Source organism: Oncorhynchus tshawytscha, linkage group LG33 (assembly GCF_018296145.1).
Source record: "Oncorhynchus tshawytscha isolate Ot180627B linkage group LG33, Otsh_v2.0, whole genome shotgun sequence".
NCBI classification, from domain to species: domain Eukaryota; kingdom Metazoa; phylum Chordata; class Actinopteri; order Salmoniformes; family Salmonidae; genus Oncorhynchus; species Oncorhynchus tshawytscha.
In genome coordinates this window covers 19115111-19142231 of record NC_056461.1, presented here as the reverse complement: position 1 = coordinate 19142231, position 27121 = coordinate 19115111, and the positions used below count along the sequence as shown (strand labels likewise).

The following is a 27121-nucleotide window of genomic DNA, read 5'->3' as shown; positions in this document are numbered from 1 at the left end:
CTCAGCCCATACCTGTTCTTATGAGAACATCATAAAAACACACATCATGTTATTTCACTTCACCAAAAATGTGTAGAGGCTATAAAAGATTCCATACAATTTGTGCTTGGGCCATAATAACACTCTACATCAGTTATGCTATCAAAGATAGCAGGCAATTTCTGTTGATGTCAGACAATTATTATAGGTTAGGTTACTGTTCTTTACTTTGCTGTCCAGGTAATATATCTAGTCTAGGTGGTTGCATGCAGAAAAGTGGGCAAACAAAAACAACAGCACACTTGATGTGACACCACCCTAGTTTGACGTAAAAGAAAATACAGCTGTAGCTCTGTGCGCGTGCGCAAAATTGCTGGACTTAGAGAACAACTGAAGGCGTGCACTAACCTTGTTGAGACCATAATCGATACGAGGGTTCCTCTGGGGGGGAACTATTAGCCCATTGAAAATATTACGAGATGCCGCTTGCATAAATGTTATGGACTTGCGTTGGAACAAATTAAAACACATTATTGAACGGGTTGCAACGGAGCCAACGATATCCTCTGTATACCAACAAAAACACCCAGGCGTGCCTTCTGTTTTTAAGGTGGATATGTTTTGCAAGCAGCTAGCTAGCTTACATTGGGGCATTGTGTCTTTGTAAACACTGCGTCAGTTGTGTAAGCTAGCTAGCTACCAAAACAAAAAAACATGGGACTCGCATATTGTTAAAAGGAGGCTGACTCCTTTCCATTCGTTACCTAAACATGAGAGAAGAAAGTCGTTCTTTCTTAAGAAGGCAGTTCATGACAATTGAAAGACGGGGTGAACTTTCCTGCTGCCCCGACTTCACGGAGGAGAAAGGGACTTCAGAGAGAGGAGATATGCGACCGTGCAACGCTTGTAATTTTACTTCAAAATAAAACCCCGAGGTTCTGGAGCGATGGAGACCGTGGGGAAATTCGAGTTCAGCAGGAAGGACTTGATAGGACACGGTGCATTTGCGGTGGTGTTCAAAGGCAGGAATAGAGAGGTGAGGGAACGATGTGGCAGTGTCATTGTGTCAATCTAGATTGTGTAAATGTAGTTATTATCCAAATGAAATAGTTGCGTCTGCATTGTTATCATTGTATGCTGTCGTACGACCTTAATTTGGACATGGCAGCTGAAAGATGCAATCATCGGGTTTGAGGATGAAAAATATGAACAGCCATTTGCAGATGAAATATGAGTAATCATTTATTACAAGTGAATTATGAACCTAAATTACAATATTTGCCTTTCACAGTTTTGGTGGGTGTGTTTGTGATGGGGATGGTCGAACATCTAGCCTATTATAATTATATGTTGGGGGGGCTTTTGTCTATTTCAAAAGTCCAAACTTGACCATTGATCACAATGGCATGTTGAGACATGTTTGTCCAACAACAACACACTTTATGCTGAGGAGGGAGAATTCTGGTCCCATGGGGAAAATGGAAAGCCAGGCAGGCCTACCTTATTCATTCCACTGTATGTTGTTACTAGTGATGGGGGGAGATACAGTTACAGATTGGGATATATTTTTTTTAATGATATTGTATCGTTTTGACTATATCGCCAGATTATTTTAGCGCTAGTTGGCTGCACCTGTACCAGTATTTTGTTTAATTCATAGCTTGTTCTCCATATTCTTTTTAATAGGGAGGCAATTTTCTTATTTCCATGACTTATAAAAACGTGTTTTCGCATGGCTCTCTCCTGTCCCTCTACAGCAGATATATGGTGCGCAATATGTTTGGAACATCAAATCGCAATAAAATCACAGTATCGAATCCCTGCCAATTCCCAGCCCAAGTTGTTACCAATGTTCCCTCAAAAAAATTCAGCACTGAGCAAATTTCAAGTCTGCTTGAAAGTTGTGAAAATTCTGTGCAAATTCCAGTGTGCATTTACTGTAAACACTGAGGCTGTACCTACTTTAAGTTACAGTTTTAACAGTGGCCATGTAGACTACTGTGGCTATTTGATCAGAGTGGCCTACCATCAAAAACAATGGAGAAAATGCATTCAATAACAATTTAACATGGCAATAGCTGTTCTGTCATTCAGCCTACAGTAGCAGCCAATGTGTGGTGTTCAATGTAGGCCTACATTCCATGAGACTTTTTCATTCTCTCATTCATAACTTGACAAACACTTGATAATGCCTCAAATTCCCTGGCGGCATCCTCTTTGTGTGGCCTTAATGTCCCCTAAAAAACATCCATGCCTTTTGCAGCCAGTGGCCGTTGTGACCTTGGGCTGAACATAATAATGATAATTCCCTGCTGCGTGCTCCAAAGCTCCTCTCACTCAAATGGCTCTCCTTCACTTGATTGGGTCTTTCTCATAGGCTACAAGTAAAGACTGACACATCAGGGACGAGGCGCATATTGAAGATATTGGAAGAACTGTCCACATTTCATTTTCGTCAGCCAACAAGATGAGTAGGCCTAACTAAAGCACTAGGCTATGTCCATCCACTATTCCCCATAGTACAAACGTTTAGCTATTATATTCTGTGCGAGAAAGAAATTCCAAACAGTCTGGGATAGTTGTGGGATAGATCCCAAATGAATTCAACCACTAGCATCAACTTTTTGTGAGGCTGACACAGATCAGAACATTTAGCTTAAAATATTGATAAACTATTAGGCTATTTCTTCACATTATGCAGAAATGCTCACATGGCAGTAGGCTATAAATGCAAATGTTCCACAATGTGATTTATGTATGTAATGCTTTTATTCTAAAGGTGCATTTTTATGGTGAAAATGATCTTTCCCAAACGTAAAACTCACATGCTGTGTATGTATGCCAGTTAGGCTCTAAACCTGTTGTAAAGCTGATTTAATGTGCTTAAGTTTAAGAAGTTATTTGGCCACTTTAGTTGTGATGCAAACCTCATCAAAACATATATGCCTATTGGCTAGACTACATGAGGAGTGCGGCTATGATTAGAAAAGGAATGCTTTACTTGCATTACTACACACAATCTGGGCATTATTCACAAGCTATAGGCTAATTTTGTCACCCATCGGACTATTCTTGATGTCTTTACATATACTAAATAATATACAGTACCGGTCAAAAGTTTGGACAAACCTACTCATTCAAGGGTTTTTCTTTATTTTTACCTTTTCTACATTGTAGAATAATAGTGAAGACATCAAAACTATGAAATAACACATATGACAGCTTTGCACACTTGGCATTCTCTCAACCAGCATCATGAGGTAGTCACCTGGAATGCATTTCAATTGACAGGTGTGCCTGCATATTGGCTTTGCTTGAATTGCATTGTTGTTTGGGCCATTAAAAATATATGTTTCAACATTTGAGGTTGGCAAAATGATCACACCTGTAATATATCTGTTGTTGTATTACTTGTGAAGCACAGCTAAGTGAGAATACATTTAAATAATGTACTTTTTATTTTTATTTTACTGGGCTGATGGTGCCTGCATCTGAGGGCCCGCCTCTCAACACCCCTCCGCTCTCCCTTTGCTCCACTGACACTGACCAAAAAAGGACACTGTCTTCCAGCTGATGGCCAAACTCGAGTCGCACCACATTATTTCTGCCTCATGCACAAATTATCTTTGTTACTCCTATGAACAGAGAAAGTGAAATATTCCACAATATTAAAAATGACCCAAGCCGCTAATAATAATAACAATGCAAGCCTACAGATCCACTTTCCTACTCATTCATTACTGCTGCAGTGCTTGTTGTAGCGCTCAGTGGAAATAGGAAGAACGTGCATTTTATGGCTTATACAAGTGTTGAATAGCCTACAAAGTGTTGACAGTGCTGAGTAAGAACTTTAAATATGAACTTACTCATTAAAATAGCATCTCTTTGCTGTATTTGTTGACTGTCTTTCATTAGTCATGCTTTTATACATTTTGAAATCTCACACTATCAACTTTGCTGTAGCTTTCTTTTATGCCTGCTACGTTACCTCGGACACGGTAATCTGAGCCATCCGATTGGCCAGCAGTAGACCTAATGGGGCACTTGATTTGCTCTCTGGACCCACCGGGAAGGCAGAGTTTGTACCCTCAGACACATGAAATGGTTAAAAATGGAAACAGTTCTCCTACCCTGCATGCAGGGCAGCTGAATCGATTGCACCTAAAGTCAACAGCCGAGACCAAAAAATTAAAGTAGGAACACAAGGTTTTATTGTTAGTTTTTTTTTACAGAAATGTTTGCAGATTGACTAGGAATGCCTTGGCTGATATTTCTGTGGGCTGTCCCAGGGAGCTGTGCCGCGCAGGAGCGCAGCTTAGAAGGAACATCGATTGTTACCATGGGTGTGGTCCAAACACTTAAGACACACCCTATCCCCTCAGCCCTCAATTAAGGGGACACTTCTGATGACGTATCATGACGTCTAACGAGTATACACTTGGCTGGAAATTGGACAACCTTTGGCTGGAAATTCTTCACTCGTTCGTCCCACGATGATTGTGTTTTCAGCCACCAATAGCTTGTGGGTGCTTTGCTACAGTCAATTATGAGTGCATGTCTACTTATTGAATATGTAATTATTAATATATGCCTACTGTATTATAGCTAGCAAATTAATTAACTAACTAACGTTAGCCTGCCTAGCTGGATCTTCTGATGAAAAATGTTTTCTTTCTGCAATTTCCAAAAGATAACCAAACAAAGTAGCATAGTAGCAACATTTCTAACTTATTTGCATTCGTTTTTACTTAAACTTGTATGTTGACTTCTCCATCGATCTTGTTTTGAACTTTTTGCTGACTTTTCTTAGCGGATGTGCAATCGTCGCAAATTATGGGGGAGTTTCAGGCCCCGGAGTGTACATAATTGTTCACTCGCAAAGCCGACTAAAAACGAGGGCTGAGGGGCTTACGTTGCAAACTTTCCTTGCTTGGCTAATCATTTGGACCACCCTCCAAGATGGCGAGGGGGATCCCCCCAAGGGCATAAGGCAAGGGTAAGTGGACGAGGGTGTGTCTTTAAGTGTTTGGACCGCAGCCCATGTCTTAAGGCGTCTGCATGCTTTGCTTTTCATCTGGAACAGTTTGCATATATTATGACGCCAATGACATTTTGGGAAGTTTTGGTCTTCAGCATGGGTTTTTTTCGGCTGTTCGTGCACACATTTTTTCACAGAGGTAAGCCAAAGTCTGTAACCGAAGTCTATGCCCCTTCGTTGGTGATTGGTCAACATTAGGGATTATTCAATGAACTGTTTGTTATCATACAACGAGAGACAAATAGTTTTCACGCACGTTTTTTTTTTCACTTGAGATATACTGCACCAAAGATGTTAGATGTAAAATTGCGTGACTAAGAGCTCCTCTGCAAAAAAAAGTCCAAATGAATGACATTTCTTGAGTTATCTTAGATTGATTCAGACTATTTTGAGGAAGTGTATACTGGCTACGATGTCTCAAGAATGACACAGTACTATTCCTGCTTTTTTTCTCATTTTTCAAACAAAGGTCTTTTAAGGGAGTATGTAAGTCATGCTCATTCGGTTTTCCTAGCCACCAGCCGAACCAAAGCACGCATAAGGCTTTATAGTAGGCTACCTTTCCACTTCCTTATGTTCCATGCTTTTTACCGATAAGCATTCATTAAACGGCATTACATGCACCCAGAAAACATTAGGAAAAATGTGTATTATAATTTTTCATAATTATTTTTGTTTGTCTATAGAAACACGACTGGGAGGTGGCTGTGAAATGCATAAATAAGAAAAACTTGGCAAAATCTCAGACCCTTTTGGGAAAAGAGATCAAGATACTTAAGGTAAGACAACCAGTTTTATTATCGATAGTGTATACAGTAAGACTTTCAATTTGAATAGCTGTAAACTTGCATTTCCCATTTATTTTCCCCAGGAACTAAAACATGAGAACATTGTTGCATTACATGACTTTCAGGTATGTATTAAGCCAAATCCTTAAAGGTGCAATATGCTGAAATCGCTCCACCATATCATGGTTGCAAAAATTCTAATAGTTTGCCTAATTTCAGTTTGTGACAAGTGTAGAGAATTATTGTACCATCTAAACTGCTGTGAAAGACATTGTCAATAACCAAACATATTGTATTTTCAGCTGTTTGAAGCAGATGTACAAAACCAAAACTTGAGAACTGGAGGCATAGAAATAGCGCACATAGAACATATCTACCCCTTCTTAGACTTGATGAGAATGACAACTCTATAACTCAAATTTGAATGTCAATTTGGAAGCAACAACATGTAATTTTTTGGACAGCCTGACCAAATTCACACATGTGAGTTATAGATCTGTCATTCTCATTGAAACCAAGTCTGAAGTGGTAGATTTGTTATATGTGCCTATTTATATGCTTCCTGGTCTTAAGTTTAATTTTGGCTTCTTTTACTTTAATTTTATTACACCAGCTTCAAACAGCTGAAAATACAATATTTTGGGTTATTGAACATATATTTCACAGCTGTTTATATGGTGCAATGATTCTCTACATTATACATGGCTTGTTTTGTCACATAAATTGAAGATAGGCTATCTATTCATTTTTTTGCAGGGGGGGAGGGGTGAAATGCATATTTTTACCCACTTTTGTTTCATGTTATCTTTGTTGCATTACTTGCTGGTTACACAAGTTTGTTGTTCTGTACTGAGCTTCTCTGTACAATTCATTTATCAATCATTATACGACAGGTGGCACTAATCCTGAATTGGTTAAAACCACATTCCAGCCGGTGTCTTATCTCACATTTCTTTTAGACTAACATTTCATTTTCAACAGCGGATGTTTGTATAAACCTTGTTGTCTGTCTCTCCGACATTTGCAACATTGTTTCAATATTCAAATTCGATCTCCAGCTGTCCCGTGGTAATGAACTTGTCGGGATGAGGCAGGCAGCGTTTCCTAGCCAGTTGAAATCATGAATCAGCTGGCATAGTTTTTATGGATACACAGTGCCTTCGGAAAGTATTCACACCCCTTGACTTTTTCCACATTTTGATAGGTTACAGCCTTATTCAAAAATGTATTGAATTGTTTTTTTTCTCATAAATCTACACACAATACTCCATAATGACAAGGCAAAAACAAGTTTTTAGAAATGTTTAATGGATTAAAAATATAAAAAAAATATAAATATCACATTTACATAAGTATTCAGACCCTTTACTCAGTACTTTGTTGAAGCACCTTTGGCAGCGATTACAGCCTCGAGTCTTCTTGGGTATGACGCTACAAGCTTTGTACAACTGTATTTGGGGAGTTTCTCCCATTATTCTCTGCAGATCCTCTCAAGCTCTGTCAAGTTGGATGGGGAGCGTTGCTGCACAGCTATTTTCAGGTCTCCATAGAGGTTAGATCGGGTTCAAGTCCGGGCTCTGGCTGTGCCACTCAAGGACATTCAGAGACTTGTCCCAAAGCCACTCCTGCGATGTCTTGGCTGTGTGGTTAGGGTCATTGTCCTGTTGGAAGGTGATCCTCCAGTCTGAGGTCCTGAGCGCTCTGGAGCAGGTTTTCATCAAGGATATCTCTGTACTTTGCTCCGTTCATCTTTACCTCAATCCTGACTAGTCTCCCACTGAAAAACATCCCCACCGCATGATGCTGCCTCCACCATGCTTCACCTAAGAGATGGTTTTGGCCATGTGATGAGCAGTGCCTGGTTTCCTCTAGACATGACTCATGCATTGCTTGCTGTTTGGGGTTTTAGGCTGGGTTTCTGTACAGCACTTTGTGACATCAGCTGATATAAGAAGGTCTTTATAAATAAATGTGATTAAATTGATTGATTGACTTGGCTTTAAGGCCAAAGTGTTCAATCTTGGTTTCATCAGACCAGATAATCTTGTTACTCATGGTCTGAGAGTCCTTTAGGTTCATTTTGGCAAACTCCAAGCGGGCTGTCATGTGCCTTTTACTGTGGAGTGGCTTCCGTCTGGCCACTCTACCATAAAGGCCTGATTGGTGGAGTGCTATAGAGATGGTTGTCCTTCTGGAAGGTTCTCCCATCTCCACAGATGAACTCTGGAGCTCTGTCAGAATGACCATTGGGTTCTTGATCTCCTCTCTGACCAAGGCCCTTCTCACCCGATTGCTCAGTTTAACTGGGCGGCCAGTTCTAGTTCTAGGAGTCTTGGTGGTTCCAAACTTCTTCCATTTAAGAAAGATGGAGGCCACTGTTCTTGGGTACCTTCAATGCATAATTGCATAATTGTTTTAGTTTTTGCTCTGACATGCACTGTCAACTGTGGGACCTTATGTGGACCGGTGTGTGCCTTTCCAAATCATTATGTGGGGCGGCAGGGTAGCCTAGTAGTTAGAGCGTTGGACTAGTAACCGAAAAGTTGCAAGATCGAATCCCAGAGCTGACAAGGTAAAAAATCTCTCGTTCTGCCCCTGAACAAGGCAGTTATTAACCCACTGTTCCTAGGCCATCATTGAAAATAAGTATTTCTTCTTAACTGACTTGCCTAGTTAAATAAAGGTCAAATAAAATGTCCAATCAATTGACTTTACCACCGGTGGAGTCCAATCATGTTGTAGAACCATCAAGGAAGATCAATGGAAACAGGATGCACCTGAGCTCAATTTCGAGTCACATAGCAAAGGGTCTGAATACTTAGGGAAATAATATTTTTCTGTTTTTATTTTGTATAAATTAGCAACAATGTCCAAAAAACCATTTTCGCTTTGTAATTATGGGATAATCAATCATTCAAATGTATTTATAAATCCCTTTTACATCAGCCAATGTCACAAAGTGAAAAACTCCAAAGAAATGCAGGAACCTAGGAAATAACCTAGAGAGGAACCAGGCTCTGATGGGTGGCCAGTCCTCTTTTGTCTGTGCCAGGAGGAGATTATAACATTACATGGCCAAGATGTTCAAACGTTCATAGACGACTAACAGGGTCAAATAATAAAAATTGCAGTGGTTGTAGAGGGTGCAACAGGCCAGCAACCCAGAAGTAAATGTCAGTTGGCTTTTCATAGCCGATCATTCAGAGTTAGAGACAGCAGGTACGGTAGAGAGAGAGAGTTGAAAACAGCAGGTCTGGGACAAGGTCGCACGTCCGGTGAACAGGTCAGGGTTCCATTACCTAGCTCCCTGACACAAACTATTGCAGCATAGTTACTAGAGGCTGAGACATGAGGGGTCAGGAGACACTGCCACCATCCGATGATACCCCCGGACGCGGCCAACCAGGTAGGATATAGCCCTTCGTACATCAGCTGATATCTCAAAGTGCTGTACAGAAACCCAGCCTAAAACCCCAAACAGCAAGCAATGCAGGTGTAGAAGCACGGTGGCTAGGAAAAACTCCCTAGAAAGGCCAAAACCTAGGAAGAAACCTAGAGAGGAACCAGGCTATGTGGGGTGGCCAGTCCTCTTCTGGCTGTGCCGGGTGGAGATTATAACAGAACATGGCCAAGTTGTTCAAATGTTCATAAATGACCAGCATGGTCGAATAATAATAATAAGGCAGAACAGTTGAAACTGGAGCAGCAGCACGGCCAGGTGGACTGGGGACAGCAAGGAGTCATCATGTCAGGTACTCCCGGGGCATGGTCCTAGGTCTCAGGTCCTCCGAGAGAGAGAAGGAAAGAGAGAATTAGAGAAAGCACACTTAAATTCACACAGGACACCGAATAGGACAGGAGAAGTACTCCAGATATAACAAACTGACCCTAGCCCCCCGACACATAAACTACTGCAGCATAAATACTGGAGGCTGAGACAGGAGGGGTCAGGAGACACTGTGGCCCCATCTGAGGACACCCCTGGACAGGGCCAAACAGGAAGGATATAACCCCACCCACTCTGCCAAAGCACAGCCCCCACACCACTAGAGGGATATCTTCAACCACCAACTTACCATCCTGAGACAAGGCTGAGTATATACCACAAAGATCTCCGCCATGGCACAACCCAAGGGGGGGCGCCAACCCAGACAGGATGACCACATCAGTGAATCAACCCACTCAGGTGATGCACCCCTTCCAGGGACGGCATGAGAGAGCCCCAGTAAGCCAGTGACTCAGCCCCTGTAATAGGGTTAGAGGCAGAGAATCCCAGTCCCGGAAAGTAGAGCATTGCAGTAGTCTAACCTAGAAGTGACAAAAGCATGGATAAATCTTTCTGCATCATTTTTGGACAGAAAGTTTCTGATTTTTGCAATGTTACGTAGATGGAAAAAAGCTGTCCTTGAAATGGTCTTGATATGTTCTTCAAAAGAGAGATCAGGGTCCAGAGTAACGCCGAGGTCCTTCACAGTTTTATTTGAGACGACTGTACATCCATTAAGATTAATTGTCAGATTCAACAGAAGATCTCTTTGTTTCCTGGGACCTAGAACAAGCATCTCTGTTTTGTCCGAATTTAAAAGTAGAAAGTTTGCAGCCATCCACTTCTTTATGTCTGAACCACATGCTTCTAGCGAGGGCAATTTTGGGGCTTCACCATGTTTCATTGAAATGTACAGCTGTGTGTCATCCGCATAGCAGTGAAAGTTAACATTATGTTTTCGAATGACATCCCCAAGAGGTAAAATATATAGTGAAAACAATAGTGGTCCTAAAACGGAACCTTGAGGAACACCGAAATTTACAGTTGATTTGTCAGAGGACAAACCATTCACAGAGACAAACTGATATCGTTCCGACAGATAAGATCTAAACCAGGCCAGAACTTGTCCGTGTAGACCAATTTGGGTTTCCAATCTCTCCAAAAGAATGTGGTGATCGATGGTATCAAAAGCAGCACTAAGGTCTAGGAGCACGAGGACAGATGCAGAGCCTCGGTCTGATGCCATTAAAAGATCATTTACCACCTTCACAAGTGCAGTCTCAGTGCTATGATGGGGTCTAAAACCAGACTGAAGCATTTCGTATACATTGTTTGTCTTCAAGAAGGCAGTGAGTTGCAGCGCAACAGCCTTTTCTAAAAATGTTGAGATGAATGGAAGATTCGATATAGGCCGATAGTTTTTTATATTTTCTGGGTCAAGCTTTGGGTTTTTCAAGAGCGGCTTTATTTCTGCCACTTTTAAAGAGGAGTCCGTAATTTGCTTTCTTAATGATCATCTTTTCGTCAAAGAAGTTCATGAATTTATCACTGCTGAAGTGAAAGCCATCCTCTCTTGGGGAATGCTGCTTTTTAGTTAGCTTTGCGACAGTATCAAAAATACATTTTGGATTGTGATTATTCTCCTCAAGTTGGAAAAATAGGATGACCGAGTAGCAGTGAGGACTCTTTGATACTGCACGGTACTGTCTTTTTCCAAGCTAATTGGAAGACTTCCAGTTTGATGTAGCGCCATTTCCGTTTCAAATTTCTGTAAGCTTAATTCAGGGCTCAGGTATTTTCTGTATACCATCGAGCTAGTTTCTTATGACAAATGTTTAGTTTTTTGGGGGTGCGACTGCATCTAGGGTATTACGCAAGGTTAGATTTAGTTCCTCAGGTGGTTAACCGATTGTTGTACTCTGACGTCCTTGGGTAGGTGGAGGAAGTCTGGAAGGGCATCTAGGAATCTTTGGGTTGTCTGGGAATTTATAGCATGGCTTTTGAGGATCCTTGGTTGGGGCCTGAGCAGATTATTTGTTGCGATAGCAAATGTAATAAAAAGGTGGTCCGATAGTCCAGGATTATGAGGAAAAATATTAAGATTAGTGATGCACCGACATTACATTTTTGGCCAAAACCAATATCCAATATTTTCCTGTTCTGTTATCTCTACCCGGCACAGCCAGAAGAGGACTGGCCACCCCTCATAGGGGGGTGGTTCCTCTCTAGGTTTCTTCCTAGGTTCTGGCCTCTAGGGAGTTTTTCCTAGCCACTGTGCTTCTATACCTGCATTGCTTGCTGTTTTGGGTTTTAGGCTGGGTTTCTGTACAGCACTTTGTGACATCAGCTGATGTAAGAGGGGCTTTATAAATACATTTGATTGATTTGTGACATGCACCGAATACAACAAGTGTAGACTTTACCGTGAAATGCTTACTTACAAGGCCTTAACCAACAGTGCAGTTCAAGAAGAAGAAAATAATGTAAATGTAAATTGTCCGGTGGCGATTTTATGAATTGTTCAGCAGTCTTATGGCTTGGGGTAGAAGCTGTTGAGGAGCCTTTTGGTCATATACTTGGCGCTCCGGTACCGCTTGCCATGCGGTAGCAGAGAAAACCGTCTATAACTTGGGTGACTGGAGTCTCTGACAATTTTATGGGCTTTCCTCTGACACCACCTATTATATAGGTCCTGGATGGCAGGAAGCTTGGCCCCAATGATGTATTGGGCCGTTCGCACTACCCTCTATAGTGCCTTACGGCCAGATGCCGAGCAGTTGCCATACCAGGTGGTGATACAACCGGTCAGGAGACTCTCGTTGGTGCAGCTGTAGAACTTTTTGAGGATATGGTGACCCATGCCAAATCTTTTCAGTCTCCTGAGGGGGAAAAGGTTTTGTCGTGCCCTCTTCATGACTGTCTTGGTATGTTTGGACCATAGTAGTTCGTTGGTGATGTGGACACCAAGGAACTTGAAACTCTCGGCCCGCTCCAATACAGCCCTGTCGATGTTAATGGGTGTCTGTTCGGCCCACCTTTTCCTGTGGTCCATGATCAGCTCCTTTGTATTGCTCACATTGAGGGAGAGGTTATTGTCCTGGCACCACACTGCCAGTTCTCTGACCTCCTCCCTATAGGCTGTCTCATCGTTGTCAGTGATCAGGCCTACCACTGTTGTGTCGTCAGCAAACTTAATGATGATGTTGGAGTCGTGTTTGGCCACGCAGTCGTGGGTGAACAGGGAGTACAGAAGGGGACGAAGTACACATGCATGAGGGGCCCCAGTGTTAAGGATCAGTGTTGTTGCCTACTCTTACCACCTGAGGGTGGCCCATCAGGAAGTCCAGGATCCAGTTGCAGAGGGAGGTGTTTAGTCCCAGAGTCCTTAGCTTAGTGATGAGCTATTTGGGCACTATGGGGTTGAACGCTGATCTGTAGTCAATGAACAGCATTCTCAGTGTTCCTTTTGTCCAGGTGAGAAAGGGCAGTATGGAGTGCGATTGAAATAGCGTCATGTGGGTCTAGGGTCTAGGGTGTCCGGGAGGATGCTGTTGATGTGAGCCATGACCAGCCTTTCAAAGCACTTCATGGCTACCAACGTGAGTGCCATGGGGCGGTAATCATTTAGGCAGGTTACCTTTGCTTCCTTGGGCACAGGGACTATGGTGGTCTGCTTGAAACATGTAGGTATTACAGACTCGGTCAGGGAGAGGTTGAAAATGTCAGTGAAGACACTTGACAGTTGGTCTGCGCATGCCTTAAGTACACGTCCTGGTAATCCGTCTGGCCCAGCGGCTTTGTGAATGTTGACCTGTTTCAAGGTTTTCTTCACATCTGCTACCGAGAGGGTTATCACACTGTCATTCAGAACAACTGGTGCTCTCGTGCATGCTTCAGTGTTGCTTGCCTCAAAGCGAGCATAAAAGGCATTTAGCTCATCTGGTAGGCTCGTGTCACTGGGCAGCTCGCGTCTGGGTTTCCCTTTGTAGTCCGTAATAGTTTTCAAGCCCTGCCACATCCGACGTGCATCAGAGCCGGTGTCGTAGGATTCAATCTTAATCCTGTATTGACGCTTTGCTTGTTTGATGGTTCGTCTGAGGGCATAGCGGGATTTCTTATAAACGTCCAGATTAGTCTCCCACTCCTTGAAAGCGGCAGCTCAAGCCTTTAGCTCGATGCGGATGTTGCCTGTAATCCATAGCTTCTGGTTGGGATATGTATGTACAGTAACTGTAGGGACGACGTCACCAATGCACTTATTGATGAAGCCGGTGACTGAGGTGGTGTACTCCTTAATGCCATTGGATGAATCCCGGAACATATTCCAGTCTGTGCTAGCAAAACAGTCTTGTAGTGTAGCATCCGCATCATCTGGACACTTCCGTATAGAGTGAATCACTGGTACATTCTGCTTTAGTTTTTCCTTGTAAGCAGGAATCAGGAGGATAGAATTATGGTCAGATTTGCCAAATGGAGGATGGGGGAGAGCTTTGTGTGCATATCTGTGTGTGGAGTAAAGGTTGTCTAGGATTTATTTTCCTTGGTTGCACATGTGACATGCTGGTAAAAAGTTGGTAAAACTGATTTAAGTTTGCCTGTATTAAAGTCCCCGGCCACTTGGACCACCGCTTCTGGGTGAGCATTTTCTTCTTTGCTTATGGCCTTATAGAGTTGGTTGAGAACGGTCTTAGTGCCAGCTTCCTTTTGTGGTGGTAAGTAGACGGCTACGAATAATACAGATGAGAACTCTCTTGGTAGATAGTGCTGTCTACAGCTTATTATAAGGTACACTACCTCAGGCGAGCAAGACCTCAAAACTTCTTTAAGATTAGACATCGCCCACCAGCTGTTATTGACAAAAAGACACACCCCCATACCAGAGGTAGTGTCTCTGTTCTGCCGGTGCATGGAAAATCCTGCTAGCTCTATATTATCCGTATCTTCGTTCAGCCGCGTCTCGGTGAAACATAAGATGTTACAGTTTTTAATGTCCCATTGGTAAGATAATCTTAGTCGTAGGTCGTCCATTTTATTGTCCAATGATTGCACATTAGCACGAAGAAGGCAGTGGGAGTTTACTCGCTCGCCTCCGGATTTTCAGAGGGATGCCCGATCTGCGAACCCTTTTCCGGCGTCTTTTCTTCACGCAAAAGGCGTTGATCTGTGCCTGTTCCAATGAAAGCAGGCTATCCTTCTCGTCAGACTCGTTAAAGGAAAACGTTTTTTCCAGTCCGCGGTGAGTAATCGCTTTTCTGATGTCCAGAAGTTATTTTCGGTCATAAGAGGCGGTAGCAGCAACATTATGTACACAATAAGTTAAAAAATAAGTAACACAAAACGCAATGAAAAAAAAATAGCACAAGTGGTTGGGAGAATGTAAAATGTCAGCCATGTCCTTCGGGCACCATCCTTAACACTACACATAACACTACACAACACATAACCCAGTCCGGTCGAGCCTCACTAGCCAGATGAAGCTAGCTGGCTGCTTATAACTTTAGCTTTGGGCAACAGGATTAAATAGCTGGCTAGCTATTTATTTTCATGAACTGAAGTTCCATTTCAATAGGCGAACAACAAGTGGCAACCTAGCTAATATTTACTCACAAGGATTCCTAAATCATTGCTAAGAATAATGAAAATGACTGCAGTTTCTACTGGTCATTATTTTTAGGCTGTGTAGCTAGGTACCAAGCTAAAGCTTTTTTGACACGCAAAGACCCAAACAATGTTCCATTGTATGTATGTCGTGAAGCTCATGGCAGTGACACTATTACTGTGTTAGGGCAACATCTGAAAAATAGCGCACTTGGTAGTGTGTACCGGTGTTCGACCAGTCGGCGAAAGCCAAAATCACCCACGACAGAGAACGGTTGATCTTCAAGGGTAATTAATTCCATTATCTTGGCTTTAATGGATTTCGCCTTTAAGTTGTGTCGCTTAAATCTTCTTACTCTTTCAAATGACTGCTCGACTTGTTGACTGCTTGATCCACATAGCAGACGTGGAAGGCTGGAATGCTGTGTTGCACGTGTAGCGCAAAAGTTTACGTGGCTTCATTACGTCAGGTACCTACGTTACATAGGTATGCTTTGACATCGGTTTTTAACATCCGCGTTAAACTAGACATCGGGCCGATGTTTGCATTTTTAGCTAATATCGGCCGATTCTGATATATCGTGCATCCCTAATTAAGATCCACAATATTCCATGGGACGAAACTAGGTCCAGAGTATGGTTGTGGCAGTGAGTAGGTCCAGAAACATGTTGGACAAAACCCACTGAGTCTATGATGGCTCCGAAACCCTTTTGGGGTGGGTCTGTGGACTTTTCCATGTGAATATTAAAGTCAACAAAAATGTGAATATTATCTGCCATGACTACAAGGTCCGATAGGAATTCAGGGAACTCAGTGAGAAACACTGTATACGGCCCAGGAGGCCTGTAAACAGTAGCTGTGAAAAGTGATTGCGTAATGTGTGTAGACTGATGAGGACATTGTTTTTGTTTAATCCATTTTAGAATAAGGCTATAATGTACCAAAATTCGGAAAAATTGAAGGGGTCTGAATATTTTCCAAATGAACTGTATTTGAAAAAATGAATTTGTCGAAAGAACAGACGACTTTCAGTTTACCAATATTTTTTCCCGCCGGACAGAGTTCCCACACTCTTGCAAGGATACGAACTAGGCTAGGGTAACAGTGTTGTGCAACGGGAAGCTAACCAAAGTCATGAGGCCTACTTTGTGGGCAAACAGAGTGAGACCTATTTGGAAGGGTCCAATTAGAGGGGTAGTGTATTGTCCTACTCTACACTCCAGTTGGTGAGCTCTGTCAATCACTAAAGTGTTAATATGTCCTGTTATCTTGTGTACAGTATCTCAGCCCCTGCAGGATTTTAGAGCAGGGCAGTTTTATCACCTCCCTGGCTGGCATGTAGGCCTACACTTTTCTCGGCACGTAGCATTGGGGAGGAGCGCTGCATGATTTTACACAGCTGACACTGTTCGTGCTCTTTTATAGGCTGGTTGTCATAAACAGGAGATGTTACCAGGTCAGTAAGCCAAAACCACCTCGGGTAGACAAGTATGTCTGGCCCTGCCTGCCTGGCAAAGCACAATGGAAACCAGACGGCTGGCTTGCTGGCTGCAATCACCAACATGGCTAAAAAGACAACTTCAGAAGCGCTGACTCTGCAGTAGTTAACTCTAGGATGAGCCATTACTCAGCTCTGATTGGCTGTTGAAAGAGACCTAGAGAGGGAGAAAGAGCAGAGTCATCTGTTGCTATTTGATAAGAGGGCGTTTAAGTGGGCTGCACTGTCTTGTTTTTGTAAGGCCTGTGCTATGGCTGACATGCTGTTGGTAAAAATGAGAGAGACACAAGGGTTGTTTGGGCTCAGTAATGCCCATTTGTTTTCAGTGGCAAAAAGCAGCCAAGCTTCTGAGGTTGGCATAATATGGCGTGTGACTCAGGCTTATGACTCTGTTTGTTTATGCTCTCTCGAAGAGCATTCGTTGTGGTTTCAGACAACAGACTTGTACCCTCTCTTTAACAGTGAACCTCCCTGGTGATCCAATATTTTGCCTTTGTCAGCCAAGTCGAGCTGTCCCCCCACCACAAAATCCAATTAGTTGTAATGCAGACTCAGCCTGATGTGCCAACTTGTAGCTATGGGCGACGACTGGCCTATTAGTTCTGAAAGTGTCATTTTCCTGTTTATCATGCACCCCCCCCCCATCTTGTTTGCTCTTGATATGGCTCTGTGGCCTAATCCTTGCTCTCAGTATGATGTGCGATGAGATTGTAGAGAACCCTGATATTGATCCTCTTTACATTTAGCTGAGTGAGTGTGAAGACTCAGACAATCCCTTTAGCTTTAGCATAGTTCACACTTCAGCCGGCACAGCGGGGAGGTTTTGTGGCCTCTTGACCATTCCTGTTCAGCGCTAACCTCCGTGACTTCCGAGCAGACATGGCCCATACCTTAACTCCGTTAACTCCGCATGGATGACCCAGAGATTTAGGCTAGCGAGTAGCGAAGTGTCATTAATTCTATACCTCCGGGTTGAGCTCAAACCACTTGAAAGGTCAGTAGTCATTATAGTGGATGATTTCAAATAAGATGGGAACATAAGTTCCAGTGATGTAGACTTTTATTTGACGAACATCAACTTCTAACTGAACATATCTTTCTCCCGAAGTGTCCCTGTTCACAGTAGTCATCACTTTTCATTTACCTCTCCTACTTCAGGGAAACGGTAACCATCTAGTTATGTCACCGAGCCCAAGTTTGTATGTGCCTTCAACACCTCCTGCTCTATAACACACAGTCACAACATTCCTATTGTAAGTGTTGACATGCTAAAACCCCAGACACCTGTATTGTTGTTTTTCTCTTGTCGTCTGCCACAACCCTGACTTGCGTTTGTTTCTCTCTCTCTAGGAAACGGCCAGTTCTGTGTACCTGGTCATGGAGGTAAGCTACTTATGTCATTTCTGTCTTTGGCCCTTGTTTTGGTGTCAGGTTCAACACATACACTCCTGCTCTAACTCAGTGGTTCTCATCCCGGTGGCCGCAAGAAGGTTTTGATAGAGGTCGCAAGTGTGAAGCTGAATGGGATAAATACTTATTTTTTTCTATATATATTAATAGGCTACATATACCTATTTTATATTTATGTCTTTGCCTATTCTATTTGGCTACTAACATAGGCCTATGGTATTGCACCAAATTCTTGTCTCAAAGACATAACGTGCTTCAGAACCAAAATGTTGTGTGTCTTGACTGTTGACCAATGACCAGTCATCAGCATTGGCGCGCAAAGGCACTTATGCAGATTAGTGACCAGAAAGCACTTGTTATATTTTCTCTGGTTTTGTCTGGCAAAAACAGAGTAGGCCTACACTTATATACTCCATATAAAATACAGTTTAGCAATCTGCTACGGATGCATCTTTACCAGAACAATAGGATACCTGGTGATTTCATTGATTATTTTCATATTTCAGATAGGCCTTGTTTGGGAGGCTACTGGCTATATACAGTGCATTTGGAAAGTTTTCAGATCTCTTGACTTTTTCCACATTTTGTTATGTTACAGCCTTATCCTAAAATGTATTAAATTGTATTTTTCTCTCATCAATCTACACACAATACCCCATAAAGACAAAGCAAAAACAGGTTTTTAGACAATTTTGAAAATGTATTTAAAAAACTTAAATATAGCTTTACTCAGTACTTTGTTGAAGCACATTTGGCAGCAATTACAGCCTCAAGTCTTCTAAGGTATGAAGCTACAAGCTTGGCACCCCTGTATTTAGGAGTGTCTCTCACTCTTCTCTGCAGATCCTCTCAAGCTCTGTCAGGTTGGACGGGGAGCGTCGCTGCACAGCTTTTTTCAGGTCTTTCCAGAGATGTTTGATCAGGTTCAAGTCCAGACTCTGGCTGGACCACTCAAGGACATTCAGAGACTTGTCCCGAAGCCACTCCTGCGATGTCTTGGCTGTGTGGTTAGGGTCATTGTCCTGTTGGAAGATGAACCTTCGCCCCAGTCTGAGGTCCTGAGCGATATGGAGCAGGTTATCATAACGGATCTCTCTGTACTTTGCTCCGTTCATCTTTCCCTCAATCCTGACTAGTCTCCCAGTCCCTGCCACTGAAGAACATCCCCACAGCATGATGCTGCCACCTCCATGCTTCACCGTAGGGATGGTACCGGGTTTCCTCCAGACGTGACGCTTGGCATTCAGCCCAAAGAAATCAATCTTGGTTTCATCAGACCAGAGAATCTTGTTTCTCGTGGTCTGAGAGTCCTTTAAGTGCATATTTGGCAAACTACAAGTGGGCTATCATGGGACTTTTACTGAGGAGTGGCTTCTGTCTTTTTTACAAATATTTTTAGGCAAGTCAGTTAAGAACAAATTCTTATTTACAGTGACGGCCTACCCCGGCCAAACCTGGATGACGCTGAGCCAATTGTGCACCACCCTATGGGACTCCCAATCACGGCCGGATGTGTCACTCTACCATAAAGGCCTGATTGGTAGAGTGCTACAGAGATGGTTGTCCTTCTTGAAGGTTCCACAGAAGAACTGTGGAGCTCTGTCAGAGTGACCATCGGGTTCTTGGTCACCTCCCTGACCAAGTCCCTTCTCTCCCGATTGCTCAGTTTGGCCTGGCGGCCAGCTCTAGAAAGAGTCTTGGTGGTTCCAAACTTCTTCCATTTAAGAATGATGGAGGCCACTGTGTTCTTTGGGGACCTTCAATGCTGCAGATGTTTTTTGGTATCTTTGCCCAGATCTGTGTCTCAACACAATCCTGTCTCGTAGCTCTTCGGGCAATTCCTTAGACCTCATGGCTTGGTTTTTGCTCTGACTTGCGCTGTCAACTATGGGACCTACAGTTGAAGTCGGAAGTTTACATACACTTTAAAACTTGTTTTTAAACCACTCCGCAAATTTCTTGTTAACAAACTATAGTTTTGGCAAATCCGTTAGGACATCTACTTTGTGTAAGACACAAGTAATTTTTCCAACAATTGTTTACATGCTGATTATTTCCTTTATAATTCACTGTATCACAATTCCAGTGGGTCAGAAATGTACATACACTAATTTGACTGTGCCTTTAAACAGCTTGGAAAATTACAGAAAGGGATGTCATGGCTTTAGAAGCTTCTGGTGGGCTAATTGACATCATTTGAGTCAATTGGAGGTGTACCTGTGGATGTATTTCATGGCCTACCTTCAAACTCCGTGCCTTTTTGCTTGTCATCATGGGAAAATCAAAATAAATCAGCCACAACCTCAAAGAATTGTAGACCTCCACAATTCTGGTTCATCCTTGGGAGCAATTTCCAAATGCCTGAAGGTACCACGTTCATCTGTACAAACAATAGTATGCAAGTATAAACACCATGGGGCCACGCAGCCATCAAACCGTTAAGGAAGGAGACACGTTCTGTCTCCTAGAGATGAACGTACTTGTGAAGATGCTGGAGGAAACAGGTACAAAAGTATCTATATCCACAGTAAAACGAGTCCAATATCGACATAACCTGAAATGCCGCTCAGCAAGGAAGAAGCCACTGCTCCAAAACCACCATAAAAAAGCCAGACTACGGTTTGCAACTGCACATGGGGACAAAGATCATACTTTTTGGAGAAATGTCCTCTGGTCTGATGAAACAAAAATAGAACTGTTTGGCCATAATGACCATCGTTATGTTTGGAGGAAAAAGGGGGATGCTTGCAAGCCGGAGAACACCATCCCAACCTTGAAGCACGGGGGTGGCAGCATCATGTTGTGGGGGTGCTTTGCTGCAGGAGGGGCTGGTGCACTTCACGAAATAGATTTGATTTATTTTATCTTTATTTAACTAGGCAAGTCAGTTAAGAACAAATTCTTATTTTCAATGACGGCCTAGGAACAGTGGGTTAACTGCCTGTTCAGGGGCAGAACAACAGATTTGTACCTTGTCAGCTCGGGGGTTTGAACTTGAAACCTTCCGGTTACTAGTCCAACGCTCTAACCACTACGCTACCCTGCCGCCCCAGATTGCATCATGAGGCAGGAAATTCTGTGGATATATTGAAGCAACATCTCAGGAAGTTAAAGCCTGGTCGCAAGTGGGTCTTCCAAATGGACAATGACCCCAAGCATACTTCCAATGTTGTGGCAAAATGGCTTAAGGACAACAAAGTCAAGGTATTGGAGTGGCCATCACAAAGCCCTGACCTCAATCCCATAGAAAGTTTTTGGGCAGAACTGAAAAAGCATGAGCGAGCAAGGAGGCCGACAAACCTGCCTCAGTTACACCTGCTCTGTCAGGAGGAATGGGCGAAAATTCATTATGGCCAAACAGTTCTATTTTTGTTTCATCAGACCAGAGGACATTTCTCCAAAAAGTATGATCTTTGTCCCCATGTGCAGTTGCAAACCGTAGTCTGGCTTTTTTATGGTGGTTTTGGAGCAGTGGCTTCTTCCTTGCTGAGCGGCATTTCAGGTTATGTCGATATTGGACTCGTTTTACTGTGGATATAGATACTTTTGTACCTGTTTCCTCCAGCATCTTCACAAGTATGTTCATCTCTAGGAGACAGAACGTGTCTCCTTCCTTAACGGTTTGATGGCTGCGTGGTCCAACTTATTGTGGGAAGCTTGTGGAAGGCTACTGAAATGTTTGATCCAAGTTAAACAATTTAAAGGCAACGCTACCAAATACTAATTGAGTGTATGTAAACGTCTGACCCACTGGGAATGTGATGAAAGAAATAAAAGCTGAAATAAATAATTTTCTCTAATATTATTCTGACATTTCACATTCTTAAAATAAAGTGGTGATCCTCATTTTTTAAATTTAATTTTACTATGCAAGTCAGTTAAGAACAAATTCTTATTTTCAATGACGGCCTAGGAACAGGGGGTTAACTGCCTGTTCAGGGGCAGAACGACAGATTTGTACCTTGTCAGCCAGTTTTTCACCATTCCTGACATTTAATCCGAGTAAAAATTCCCTGTCTTGCCGCCCCCTAACTGACCCAAGACAGGGAATTTTTACTCGGATTAAATGTCAGGAATGGTGAAAAACTGGGTTTAAATGTGTTTGGCTTAGGTGTATATAATCTTCTGACTTCAACTGTATATAGTCCGGTGTGTGCCTTTCCAAATCATGTCCAATCAATTGAATTTACCACAGGTAGACTCCAAGTTGTAGAAACATCTCAAGGATGATCAATGGAAACAGTATGCACCTGAGCTAAATTTCGAGTTTCATAGCAACGGGTCTGAATATTAATGTAAATAAGGTATTTCAGTTTTTTATTTGAAATACATTTTCAAAAACGTCTATACACCTGTTTTCGCTTTGTCATTATGCGGTGTTGTGTGTAGATTGATGAGTAAAAAAAAAATATTTTAATCAATGTTAGAATATGGCTGTAACGTAACAAAATGTGGGAAAAGTGAAGGGGTTTGAATACTTTCCGAATGCACTGTATGTCTCCTAATGTCATTATTTTTTTTATCTCCCTCTCTCTCTAGTACTGCAATGGTGGGGACCTGGCGGACTATCTGCACTGTAAGTGGACTGTGTCATTGGTCAAACGCCCAGGGAAGCTCTCGGGTCTTTCTTGAATTAAGGTGGCATTTGTGCATGGCATTTTGGAGAAAAAATGAACTGTCGTCTTCTAAATCAACTTATCTGGTAGCTCAATGTCTTCAAATAATATGTTCCATTATGATTACATTGTGTCACCAGTAGGAGTACTAACTCCAATGAGACATTTTAGGTTTGTGAGAATTTTCTGAAACGGAGGCCCCAAATGTTCTAAGGTCATTAAATCCTTTAAAAATTATTTAGTAAAGTGATATGATTAATAATTTTACTCACAATGTTATTTACTTTCATTTAAATTGAGTAACGCCAAGTGACACTTTGGATTTAGACTCCAAATTATCAATGGAATCTTACAAATAATGACATAATAAAAGGGTGTGATTAGCTAATAATTTTCTTTAATGTAGACCCCTCCCCCAATAAGTTTGCCACAGGAGAGAATGCTCAAGGTCCTAAATGTTTGTAATGAGTGATTTTCAAGGCGGTTTTCTTGATCTATACAATATATTAAATACTTTTTTTCACTTTCTAGCATTCAAGATAAACAGATATCTCTCAAGCAGGACACACACACACACACACAGGATTGTCTACCAATCGCCAGCCAAGGGTAATTAGCACCTGTGAACAGTGTCAGCAGTCAATCTCTTTTGTGTTCACACAATAAAGACCTTGAAGTCGTCAGCCACAAAGCTTTGTTAAAATACTCCAAACCATAAGGTGGCAGAAGCGTTGTTTGGCAATGCATGTCTGTGTTTGGCAATGCATGCATTGCTTAGTTTATGGTCTAGATTCCAGTGTTGGCTAGCTAGCTGAGCTAATGTTGCTATTTTGTAGAAAGCCCTTGTTGAGACTAGCCAGATGGCCACAGCTAGATAAATACCTATTAAAATGAAGAATAAACTTTTGAATCACTCTCATAATCATAATCCCATACTCCCAGTGCCAGCCCATTGCCAAATGTTTAAATAACTATCTAATGTTAGCATATTCACTTGCTACCACAACATTATGTGCTAGCTAGCTAGAAAATGTGTTTACTTCCCTGTTACTGAGTATTTTTCCTTTGCCAAGATAATCCATCCACCTGACAGGTGTGGCATATCAAGAAGCTGATTGAACACCATGATCATTACTCAGGTGCACCTTGTGCTGGGGATGATAAAAGGCCATTCTAAAATGTGCAGTTTTGTCACACAACACAATGCCACAGCTATCTCAGGTTGCCCAGTAATCTGAAATCAATAGATTAGGGCATAAATTAATGTATTTCAATTGACTGATTTCCTTATATGAACTGTAACTCAGTAAAATCATTGAAATTGTCGCATGTTGCGTTGAAATTGTCGCAATACTTAGGGCTCCCGAGTAGCGCAGCGGTCTAAGGCACTGCATCTCAGTGCCTGGTTCGAATCCAGGCTATATCACATCCGGCCGGGATTGGGAGTCCTATAGGGCGGCGCACAATTGGCCCAGCGTCGTCCGGGTTTCGCCGGGGTAGCTACTGTAATTCAAGGACAACCCTCCCATTAGAATTGCTTGCTAGACATTCCTTAATTTGGGCCTCTGTGGCACATAGTGGGGCAAACTTAATGGGGGAAGGTTTCAGAGCGCACCATGACTGGAGCTGGCTTGTGTGGTTAAAGCCTCGGTCAATTGAAAGTCACCTAGAGCAATGAGGCAAACTATCAGAATAAGGGTATGTTAGCGAAGTGAAAATGAAAGCCAGGGTAATGTAACATTGGATAATGAGGGTGTGGGTTGAACCAACCAGGTCCTGAATTTAGCACAGAAAGTTTAGGCCTTGTCTCCCTGGGCTGCTTATTTATTTAGACTACAGTCCCAGGCTTCAGAGAAGCTGTGTTTTCATAGGTTGCCGTGGAACAGGAACAAGCCTGATGTTTCTGTTAGTATAGTTTGTTTTATTTTCCTTTACCGACTGTCCTGTCCTACCCCTCCAACCCTGTTTCTCCCCTAGCCAAGGGCACCCTGAGTGAGGACACCATCCGGGTGTTTCTGCAGCAGATAGCTGGAGCCATGAGGGTGCTGCAAGTCAAGGATATCATCCACCGAGACCTCAAACCCCAGAACATCCTGCTTTCCTACCACACAGGACGCAAGTCCCACTCCACCAACACCTGCATCAAGATAGGTGTGTGTGTGCGCGCAGTGCATTCGGAAAGTATTTAGACCCCTTGACTTTTTCCACATTTTGTTACGTTACAGCCTTATTCTAAAATGGATTACATTTTAAAAACAATCTATCAATCTACACACCATGTCACATAATGACAAAGCAAAAACTGTTTTTAGAATTTCTTGCAAATGTATTAAAAATAAAAAACAAATACCTTATTTACATAAGTATTCAGACCCTTTCCTGAGACTCGAAATTGAGCTCCGGTGTATCCTGTTTCCATTGATTGTCATTGATGTTTTTACAACTTGATTGGAGTCCACCTGTGGTAAATTCAATTGAATGGCACACACCTGTATATATAAGGTCCCACAGTTGACAGTTTATGTCAGAGCAAAAACCAAGCCATGAGGTCAAAGGAATTGTCCGTAGAGCACCAAGACAGAAATGTGTCGAGGCACAGATCTGGGGAAGGGTATCAAAAAATGTCTGCAGAGGGCCTCCCGAGTGGCGCAGTGGTCTAAGGCACTGCATCACAGTGCTAGAGGCATCACTACAGACCCGGGTTTGATCCCGGGCTGTATCACAACCGTTCATGATCGGAAGTTCCATAGGGTGGCGCACAATTGACCCAGTGTCGCCCAGGTTAGGGGAGGGTTTGGCCGGGGGTGCTTTACTTTGCTCAATGCACTCTAGCGACTCCTTGTGGCGGGCCGGGCGCTTGCAGACTGACCTCGGTCGTCAGGTAAATGGTGTTTTCTTCCGACACATTGGTGCCGCTGGCTACCGGGTTAAGTGGGTGGGTGTTAGGAAGCGGGGTTTGGCAGGTCATATTTCGGAGGACACATGACTCGACCTTTGCCTCTCGAGCCCATTGGGGAGTTGCAGCGATGAGACAAGATCAAAATCGGGGAGGAAAAGGGGGGTGGTAATAATAATAAAATGTCTGCAGCATTGAAGGTCCTGAAGAACACAGTGGACACATCATTCTTAAATGGAAGAAGTTTGGAATCACCAAGACTCTTCCTAGAGCTGGCCGCCCAATCGGGGGAGAAAGGCCTTGGTCAGGGAGGAGATCAAGAACCTAATGGTCATTCTGACAGAGCTCCAGAGTTCCTCTGTGGAGATGGTGGCCAGACCGAAGCCACTCCTCAGTAAAAGGCACATGACAGCCCGCTTGAAGTTTGCCAATAAGACACCTTAAGGACTCTCAGGCCATGAGAAACTAGATTCTCTGGTCTGATGAAACCGAGATTGAACTGTTTTTGGCCTGAATGCCAAGCATCACGTCTGGAGGAAACCTGGCACCATGGTGGTGGCAGCGTCATTCTGTAGGGATGTTTTTCAGCGGCAGGGACTGAGAGACTAGTCAGGATCGAGGGAAAGATGAACGGAGCAAAGTACAGAGTGATCCTTGATGAAAACCTGCCCTGGAGCGCTCAAGACCTCAGACTGGGGCAAAGGTTCACCTTCCAACAAGACAATGACCCTAAGCACACAGCCAATATAACGCAGGAGTGGCTTCGACACAAGTCTCTGAATGTCCTTGAGTGGCCCAGGCAGAGCACAGACTTCAACCCAATCGAACGTCTCTGGATAGACCTGAAAATAGCTGTGCAGCGACGCTCCCCATCCAACCTGACAAAGCTTGAAAGGATCTGCAGAGAAGAATGGTAGAAACTCCCCAAATACAGGTGTGCCAAGCTTGTGTAGCATCCTACCCAAGAGACTCGAGGCTGTAATTGCTGCCAAAGGTGCTTCAACAAAGTACTGAGTAAAGGGCCTGAATACTTATGTAAATGTAATATTTCCGTTTTTACATATTTTTTAATTATTATTATTATTATATATATATATATATATATATTTGCAAACATTTCTAAATACCTGCATTATGGGGCAAATTGATTAAAAAACAATTGAATCAATTTCAGAATAAGGCTATAATATAACAAAATGTGGAAAAAGTCAAGGGGTCTGAATACTTCTCGTGTGTGTGTGTGTGTGGTGGTGCATGCACGTGCACTGTAATGCATCATATAAATTATAGCGACAAGAGTTCCATCTTTCCACCGAATTAATTGACACCCATGTAATAGCTGATAATCACAATTGTGTGATGAATGAATTAGTGCAGGGCTGAAGACAAAAGAGCAGCATTTTTTGTATGTGTTTAAAACTCACTCATATTAATCCCTCTCAAGCCCATTTATCCTGCAGACAGAATGTATCGCCTTTGTGAAGGCTGAAGCATACCTCACAACAGTGTTATAATCCTCATGCCGCTGTTG

At 42.7% G+C, this 27121-nt stretch overlaps 1 protein-coding gene across 6 annotated transcripts in view; it reads left to right on the top strand.

Annotated features, from left to right (window-relative positions):
• The first annotated feature begins 336 nt into the window (after positions 1–336).
• LOC112230934 (serine/threonine-protein kinase ULK1) overlaps positions 337–27121 on the top strand; it is a 48372-nt gene continuing 21587 nt past the window's right edge. For all 6 annotated transcript variants that reach the window (XM_024397347.2, XM_042311031.1, XM_024397346.2 and 3 more), the window contains exons 1-6: positions 337–1015; positions 5704–5796; positions 5889–5930; positions 18019–18051; positions 22618–22654; positions 24672–24845. In XM_024397347.2, the coding sequence (XP_024253115.1) occupies positions 926–1015; positions 5704–5796; positions 5889–5930; positions 18019–18051; positions 22618–22654; positions 24672–24845 (469 nt within the window). In that variant the 5' untranslated portion in view covers positions 337–925. The remainder of the gene's footprint in view (positions 1016–5703; positions 5797–5888; positions 5931–18018; positions 18052–22617; positions 22655–24671; positions 24846–27121) is intronic.